Source organism: Psittacula echo (genome assembly GCF_963264785.1).
Source record: "Psittacula echo genome assembly, chromosome: Z".
In the NCBI taxonomy this organism is placed as follows: domain Eukaryota; kingdom Metazoa; phylum Chordata; class Aves; order Psittaciformes; family Psittacidae; genus Psittacula; species Psittacula echo.
Genome location: NC_137742.1, coordinates 12,275,497 through 12,284,498, shown reverse-complemented (window position 1 = coordinate 12,284,498; position 9,002 = coordinate 12,275,497). Strand labels below are relative to the sequence as shown.

The 9,002-nt window shown below is 55.2% G+C and overlaps 2 protein-coding genes across 2 annotated transcripts; both read right to left on the bottom strand.

Annotated features, from left to right (window-relative positions):
- Positions 1-1,499: 1,499 nt before the first annotated feature.
- LOC308231700 (avidin-like) lies at positions 1,500-4,997 on the bottom strand (the record flags this gene model as incomplete). The annotated part of the gene is made up of 5 exons (XM_080637362.1): positions 1,500-1,655; positions 3,057-3,108; positions 3,985-4,117; positions 4,214-4,424; positions 4,926-4,997. 5 exons carry the CDS (start codon positions 4,995-4,997, stop codon positions 1,500-1,502), a joined length of 624 nt encoding a protein of 207 aa, XP_080493488.1.
- Positions 4,998-6,903: 1,906 nt separating this feature from the next.
- LOC308231699 (avidin-like) lies at positions 6,904-8,536 on the bottom strand (the record flags this gene model as incomplete). Its single annotated transcript, XM_080637361.1, has 4 exons — positions 6,904-7,003; positions 7,235-7,355; positions 7,666-7,879; positions 8,465-8,536. The coding sequence occupies 4 exons, from the start codon at positions 8,534-8,536 to the stop codon at positions 6,904-6,906; spliced, it is 507 nt and encodes a 168-aa protein (XP_080493487.1).
- Between the last annotated feature and the right edge of the window lie 466 nt (positions 8,537-9,002).

Here is a 9,002-nt window from a genome sequence, read left to right as displayed (position 1 = left end):
GCTTTGCTGTGCTGGCCAAGGATGCAGTGAGCTGTTTCTAGGTGCTCCAAAAGGCCAAGCAGAAGCACTTTTGATATGGTGAGCAGCGTGTTGCTTGAAGTGCAGCTTAGTAGTGAACGATAAAAAAAACCAGCTGCTTGTTTTAAATGACTTACTACTGCTTAAATAGCTCTACTGGGCACTTTCTGCATACTTTCAAACTATCATTTAATGGTAAATCGTCTCTCCTTTCCTACTGTAGGACACTTCATAGAATCATATAGAATAGTTTAGATTGTAAGGGACCTTTAAAGATCATTTAGTTCAATTCTCCTGCCATAATCAGGGACACCTTCTACTAGATTTCCGTAACAGTTAATACTTTCCTTAGTAGTAGCAAGTAAATAAATAGTAATGAAGCATGTCTATGTCTCCTGTGGTGGTTTCGGTGTGGGGTACCCAGCACAGCACCCATGTGCGAGCTGTGCCGGCGCCGCGGAAGCAAGCAGCTTCCCTGGTCGGAAGCATGAGGAGCCAGTGTCTGCCCCACTGCTGCTGTTGTAACAGAGCTGCACAATGGCAGGAAGTGGAGCAGAGCCAGGGTAGTGCAGCTACGGCTGGGGGGCTGTGAGGAGGGCCCTGTTGTGGTGTGGGTGATAAATCAGGGCTGGGCACTGGGGTTGGTTGGGATCAGTGGGTCCATGGGAGGTGGGAGTGGACCATGAGCTCAGGCTGTGGAGCATAGTGGTAGGTTCGGGTGATGGGTGCAGGCAGCATCGTGCTTGTAACCCACCCCATAAGCAAAGGGTGTGTGTGCAGGTGAATGAGATCTAACACTGAAAGCGTGATCTCTGTCTGTGCAAGAGAGACAGCCAAGGGGTGCCTCTGTCCCCAGGAGGACAGGCAGCAGCACACTTGTACCGGGATCAGGTCTCAGCTCTGCCATAGCTGGGGGAAGCAGCCTGTGACATCCTCAGGGAGCTGCTGGACCTCTTTTCCCAGGAGCCATGCACCGTGGCAGGAAGCTGTCAGGCTTCACTTTCACTTTGCAGTTCAAGGCCAGGGTGTGTGATGCCACTGATGTCACTCGGAGTCCTCAACCCGGCACTGAGCGATATTACTCATCCGAAATAAAACACAGTGGTGCTGCCAGCAGAGCAGGGAGCGGCACCGCAACCCGTGTTTAACCAGGGCCATGGGTCAGCACTGTGCTCTGCAGCTATCTGGCTTGTCAACCAGGTATCAGGATAGGAGAAGGCGCTGGGAGAGTGGGCAGGGAGCCAGGCAAGCACAGCAAGCTCCTCATCAAACACAGCTCAGCACACGCTCCTGCTGACAGGCACTGCCTGCACCAGCCCTTCCATGCCACAAAGCGCTGGGGACACTGCAATGAGAGTTTTGGGGATGGGTGTCCTTCCATGCTATTTTACATTGCTCTCTGTGCTCTTGTGCTGGTCCCACAACCAGCAGCTCCGAGGCAGTGACAGGAAGGAAGCTGAGCCCAGGCCTTGTGCTTTGGGTTAAAGGGCAGCGATGATAAAAATGCCCGGAATGAGTTCTTCAGCAGAGGAGGCTCGCACCTTGTTTCCATCAAGCAGAGGAGCAGGGGGAGCCGGGTGTTTCTGCCACCCTCCTCCTCGCTGCACGTCCTCCATGACAGCTTTTTCCCTTGTGTACTGCAGGGGTCAGAACACATCCCGCTTACACACACACATAGCCCGGTGTTACGCTGGTGTTATGGTCCCTGCTTGCTCCCCCTGCCGTGTTCCCTCTATTATTCCCAATGTTGACCTATATCCCATGCACATCCCTGAAAGTGCCTGCATCAGCATTGAGAGAACACTGACAGACCACAAATGTGAGGAAAACACTCTGCTCAGCCCTTGGCAAGTCCCCTATGGATGCTGATGAATGGAAACGCTCTCTTTTACGCTTGGTGACCCCCTGAGCTTCAGTAGTGCTTGAAAGCACGAAAGCATGACATTAGATTTGCCTCCTGTTGCTGAGGAGGGTTTGGGCTGTGTGGCTGATTGTCCTGGGTTCAGCAGCAGCAGTCAGTTTTTCTCCTTCTTAGTAGCTGGTGCAGCGCTGTGTTTTTGACTTTCGGCCTGGGAATAATACTGATAAAGCCGATGTTTTCAGTTGTGGGTCAGAATGTTTACCCTGACCAAGGACTTTGTGAGTCTCATGCTCTGCCAGGGAGGAGGAGAAGCCGGGAGGAAGCAGGGACAGGACACCTGACCCAAACTAGCCAAAGAGGTATTAAATACCACAGCACGTCATGCCCAGGATGTAGAACTGAGAGTTCCCGGAAGGGCTGGATCACTGCGGGGTGGGGGCGAGGTACCGGTTGGTGAGCGGTTGTATTCTCTTCCTTGTTATTTCCTTTATCATTATTATTGGTGGTAGCAGTAGTGATTTGTGTTATACCTTAGTTATTAAACTGTTCTTATCTCAACCCGTGGGAGTTGCATTCTTTTGATTCTCCCCCCTGTCCCTCCAGGAGCGGAGGGAAGAAAGGTGGGGGGGGGGGGTAGTGGACTGCATGGTTCTGATTTACGGCCTGGGCTTAAACCACGACACTGATACAAAACATCTCCTGATCGCAGCTTTAAAGGAATCATATTTTCCTCCGGTGGTTTTTTTTTTTAAGGAATCGGGGTTTCTCAAGTACAGAAAGAGAGAGGCAGAGATTTCAGCAGAAGACATACCCTCCTTTTCAAGGGAAACCTTAAACCCAGCACCCATCCCAGTTCTAATCATTACCACCGATCGCTGGATATCAGTGCAAACAAAAACTAGCAGAAAACTGATAGCCCGATTAAAAGAGCAGCTCAAAATAGAGAGATGGAGCTGTTGTGTGCGTTGCTCAGGGACACGGCCTCGCTCTGAGGTCTCTCTAGGGGCTGGCTTTTGGATCTCTCCCCATCTGCTTGCGCTGGGAACAGGAGCCTGCCGGCTCTGCAAAAGCCATTTGCAGCCTCCCCATGCATTCAGGCACCCAAGGAACTTCCTCTGCTCCGCTCTGCCTGGACCCTGCCCTGCAGCTCTGGGATATGCTGCCCATAGCATCCCACTGCGGTTATTCTGATCCCGTTGCCTGCCCACCGCCCAGCTTGTCTTGCACACCTGGGGGCATTTAGGAGGGACCCCAAGGGACAAGATATCCACAGCACAGCATCACTCTTGCAGGCACAGCAGCACCAGGGAGGGGACACAGGGTAGCCCTTATGCCCATGGAGACTGCTGCATGCAGCTGCGGCTTCACGTGGCTGCACAAGGCAAACCCTGTGGGTTAGAGAACAGGCAGAAACCAGAGCTGAGCCCTGCTGTCCCCACAGAAACACTTTATTGTGTACCTGCTGCCCAGCCTTCACGCTGGGCTGAACTTGCATGGGAAAGCAGGAACATGTGGGCTGAGAGCTGCTGAAATACAGCACCACAGAGGAGGCAGAGCCTGGCTGGGGGTAGAGCTGTGTCCTTGAGTTCAAGGCCTCCTGGGCTTGTTTGCTGCTGCTTCTCTGCTTGCTGTTATCTTATTCGAGTGAAAATAATGGTGCCAATCCTGCAGGAACCCCAGACCACTGTGTTTGACCCAAACAGGGTTACCTATGCTGTGGTGGAGGGTATAGAGGGGGAAGCAAAGGGGTGGTAATGTGTTCCCTGCTGGGTGCCGAGTGGGATGCCCTGGGCTCCAGCACCCTTTAGAGAAGGCTGCTGTGGGTGCTGCCATTGTGTCCTGCTCTCTGCCTGCTGGGAACGGTGGTAGGATAGGCTTGAGGGGGTCTGGTTGAGGCCAGAACCCATCCTGGGGTCACCCACCCTGGGGTATACCAGGATGCAGGGGCTGGCCACGTCACAGGGATGCTCCTTAGCCCCTCATCACTGGCGGCAAACCCATTTCACCCTCCCAGTCCTGCCATGCCTCATCCCATGGGATTTCTCCCTTCTCCAGCCCAGTGCAGGAAAGCATGCACAGTGGTGGCCATGGGAACCAGTGCTCACCGTGTGGCTTTCCAGTCTTCTGCAGGGCTGTCAGATGCCTCTCGCAGGAGCCATAGGGCATGCAGGGTCTCCTCCCCGTTGGTGCCCACATAGCACTGGCCCAGGAATACACTCATCTGGGTTGTGTCCAAGTCTGGAAGGGTGCGAGGAGGTGTGATTTGGGGTAGCGAGGCATGAAGCCACCCCCAAATGTGTCACCACTGCAGGGTGATGTCCCCCTCCTGCTTACCTCGATGCTGCCAGTGCACGGTGAAGGAGAAGATGGGCTGCAGGACCAGCCCCACGTCCTGCTGGGACCCCTTCAGAGGTGAGGAGAGGATTTCGGAGTTGCCAGCAGCAGGTCCCGGCAGGTAGGAACCAGAGAAGCTGCCGTCCTTGCCAACGGTGAACACAACCATCCTGCAGCCCATGTCACTGCGCCACGACCCGGAGAGGAGGCACTGCAAGGCCAGCCAAGGAGGATGGGGCAGCCTGCTCCTTGCCCCACCACCCTGGTCCTGCCTGGAGGTGCTCCATGGATGCTGTGTGAAGTCGGTGGCACTGGCATTGCCACCTCGACTTGAGCATTGCACCCACGACACTGATTGCCTCCAGCACAACCATTGCCCTGGCCTCTTTGCTGCTGCTACCCAAGGGTGAGCAGGTTCTCCCCATGATAAAGCAGAGGGTGCACTGCTTTCCCAACATGTTTGGTGGGAAAACAGGGTTTCTCTAGGATATGTTCCTGTTTGCCTGTCTCTGAATGGATTCCCACAGTAAGGAGCATCCTTGCAGGAGCGGTCCCTCCCTCCCAAGCCTCTCCACAGCTTCCCTCAGTGCCCACAGTGCAGCTCCCACCAGCTCGGGCAGCCCATCCCCTGCTCCCTGCTGAGCATCACAGCCCCAGCAGCACACTTAGGGGTCAAACGGTGCCACATCCCCATCACCACCCATCCCCATACCTTCCTCTCTGCAGGGGTGATGCAAGCCACCAAGCCCAGGGTGAGGACCAGGGTGAAGGCACCGCTCCCCATGGCTGCAGGGCTGGGAAGCACAGCTCCCTCCTGGCGCTTTATAGTCTGTAACCAGAGCCCATGAGCAGTGGGCTGGCAGTGGCAGGATGCCGCGGACAGGATAGATGAGGTGAGGAGGTCTGTGTGACCTGGACATTGCTGGAGGAATGCAGGGATGAGCACGGCTGTGCGGGAAGATGAGGAATAGGCTTTTTTAAAGGCATTTACGGCAGCCTCGGAAGCATCAAACACCCATTCCCAGTGCATGCAGGCTGGAATCATTGCCTGTTTAAACATGTAACTGCTCCCTGCTCTGCTGGTGCTGCTGCCACGGTGTCACCCACCCTAGTGCCGGGCATCTCTGGTAGAGGCAAGCTGCACAGGAGGGAAGGCTTACCCTGCCGTCTGCTTTAGCAGCCACAGCATTTCCCCAGTGTCTTCTGAGTATCAGATGTTAATTTAGCTGGTTTGGCTTTTACAAGTGTTAAAGGAAGGAGTAACCACGAAAGCACACTGGGGTCGAAGCAAGCATGCTTGCTGAACGCAGCCACAGCATGCAAACCAGCACCTCTTCCTTATATCTGCTGCTCTTAGGGGCTCTGTAAGTACACAACACAGCATGAACTGACCCTGCTTTCATGAGCTGCTTCTCTGCTTGCTGCAGTGCCTGAAGCAGGCATGGGGCTGCAGGCGACTGAGAAGTAAGGTGGGATTCAGCTGCATAAACACACGTTCCTTCCAGGACAGCAGCGTTTGGGGCAGCGGAGAGCAGCAGGGCTGTGGTGTGTGGACATCCACTCCTTTTACAGACCCAAACTCACAGCTTATCACAGGGGATTGAGAAATCCTCCCTGCCGCAGGGGATCTGTTGCTGTTGCCCTAGCTGCCACGCTCCATCCTTTCAGCCTGACACCCTGCCTTTCTGCGCTGTTTGGAAGGGACAAGCTGCCCTGGTTGAGGTGCCAGGGAGGTGGCAGCCGCCATCCCACATCACAGCAGCTTGTTGGGGATAGGCCAGGCTCGATGGGCTGTGCAGATAGTGAGCTGGCATCGCTGGGGCTGGCTTGTATTTGTAACACTTCTGGAGGAGGCTTCATCTTCACCCATGGACCTGCCAAAAACATTGGATGGAAAGAGCTGACTAAGCTTGGCAGGTGTCCACAGGGGCAGATAGAGTGGCACTGACGAAATGCAGCAACAGAGAAAGGTAGAATCTATGGTTGTAACCCAGGGGAATGATGAGATATGTGGGATATGATGCGATGCGATGCAATGCAATGGGATGGGATGTGATGCAGTGCAATGGGATGGGATGCAATGTAATGCAATGGGATGAGATGCTATGCAATGCGATGAGATGGGATGGGATGCAATGTGATGCAATGCATAGGGATGCCATACGATGCAATACAATGAAATGCAATGGGATATGATGGAATGATGAGATGGGGGCTTTAACTGTGCACATTTTACCTCAAGTGCTGTGCAGCATGAAGGAAATACTTTATTGACATCTCACATTTACTGATACCGTTACCTCAACCACCCAATCATACAGCATAGAGTCCTGGCACTGGAAAAGTGTCTGGTAGGAATGGATATGAAGGCACCGCAAGGAAGCTGTCTGGATTCAGGATCATGATGCCACCTCTGCCATCAGCAGGCAGGAGGGGAGTAATGGTGCAAGGTGGAAGTTTGGGTTGGGATGGGATAGGAAATGGTCCCAGAGAGCTGGATGGAGGGATGGGGGGGGGGGATGCAGATGTCGCTGGGGAAAAGGCAGTGGTGCTGTGGAGACAGAAGCTGCCTCGAGGGGAGCGAGGGCAGTCTTTAGAAACAGACAAGCAGAGCTGACATGATTTTGAAGTTTATTTTGATGTGAGAGGCTGGTTTTGCTTGCCTTTAGGGGGCTGCGGCCGGAGCACAGTCATGGGGCGGGCGAAGACGTTTCCTCACAGGATGGGATCAAGCTCAGCAGGTTCTTTCCTTTCGGGGTGCGTTTGCGTGTGAAGACATTTCTGCCCACCCTGTGGGAAGCAGAGACCATGGACACCCCCCCTCAGAGCTGCCAGTGCCAGTAGGTGACAGCAGTGTCCTTGTACGGATGCCCCTGGCCTGGGCAAACCCCTTACCAGGAGGTATCGACAACACCACTGCAAACCCACACTGGGGGGTTCAAAGGGTGGTCCTTGCCCAGGGGATGCTCCTCCTCAGGGCTACTGGGGAGGGCTCCTGTGTCCCCCACATCCACCCGTTACCTGGTGGCTTTCCAGTCCTCCTCGAGTGACCCGACGGCTTCACGCAACAGCCACATGGTGCTCAGTGTCTCCTTTCCACCCGAGTCCACAAAGCACTGCCCCGCGAAGGTAGTGGTGGCATCTGGGGGGAGGCTTGGTGTGGTCAGTAGGGATGGCACCCACGCCTGCTGTGTGCATCCACCTCCCTGTGTCCTGATGGCCTTGCACCCCCCAAACCGTACCGGGGGGACCTGCCTTTCCCTAGCAGCTCCCTTGGACAAGGCAGGCTCTGCAGCACCGCATCCCCTGTGTCCTGATGGGGTCTGGGATGCTGTGTGAGAAAGGGCTGCCACTGCCTCTCTCTGTTTAGCTGCACCAAAACATCACCCAGCAGAGAGCTGCGTGGCTCCAGGTACCCCCGTGGTGCCATCCCCAGGTATCCCAGCACTTACTGGAGAACTTGTCCCAGCGCACAGTAAAGCCAAAGGTGGGCCATCCTCCCTCACCAGGCTGCTGCTGGGCACCCTTCAATGGGGAGGTGCGGGCACAGCCACCAGCGAGCGTGACTCGTGTGAGGTATTTGCCCTGGAAGTCCCCGTTGTCCCTCAGTGCTGAAATCTCCATCAGCGAGTCCTGCTCGTTCCTCCAGAGCCCGCTGAGCTGGCACTAAGGGGACACAGCCACAGGCCCTCTGTGCATGGTGCAGAGGGGTCCCCATCCCTCCCACTTCCCCACGGATGGAGCTGTAAGCCGTGCTGCAAGTGTGACTGTGGGGCATGGCTCTACCTGTCTCTACCTGTCCCCAGTTCGGGGATATGCTTCATTAGCTGGCTGCTAAGTGAATGGTGCAGCAAGGCCAGCACATCTCAGTCCATTAGCATGCATGGTATGACCAGATATGGGCTCTATAGGAAGGGATGCTCTGTGCATTGCACCCCTGGGCACAGACCACGTAGGAAGAGACGCTCTGTGCATGGTGCCTTGGACACACATCCCATAGGAGGGAAAGCTCCATGCATGGTGCTTCTGAGCACAGACCCCATGGGAGAGAATGTTCTGTGCCAGATGCCTTTGTGGGAGCAAAGCATAGTGGAGGTGGTACCAAGGGGAAGTGGGCGACCTAGAGATACCCTGCCCATTGCCTGGACTGGGCACTTGCAAACTTCTCCTGCTTGTCCCAGCCTAAAATGGCATTGAAGAGAGAATCCCTGGCTGCCCACACTGCATCCCCACCATCACCCATCCCCATACCTTCCTCTCTGCAGGGGTGATGAGTGGCACCAGGGCCATGGCGAGGACCAGGATGAAAGTGCTGCTCTCCATGGATGCAGGGCTGGGAAGTGCCCAGCACGGCTCCCTCGACCAAGCCCTGCACCCTGATCCCTTTATAGGGCTGTAACCAGAGCCCCACGGGCACCTGACCAGCAGCCATGGCAGAGTTGCCTCATGTCAGGGTGCCCAGGACAGGTGACGTGAGGAGGTCTGCGTGACCCAGGCAGTGCTGGAGGAACACGAATCTGAGCATGGGTTTGTGCAGAAGCAGGGGCACACAAGTGGTTTGCACATCCACTGTCCAGGAGGCTTTGCCAGCCCATTCCTTGCTCTGTGATGGAGCCCTCAGCCTGGCAGTCTCCTGCTGCCTCCATCTCGATGCTGTCATTCAAACCACAGTGAAGCAGCAATCACAGCCTGACCAGATTTCCTCTGCTTTACTGAAGGATGGTGTGTGTGCTCCTGCACAGTTCATCCTCTTGCAATGCCCCACTGTGCTGCAAGTCTCTGCTGCTGT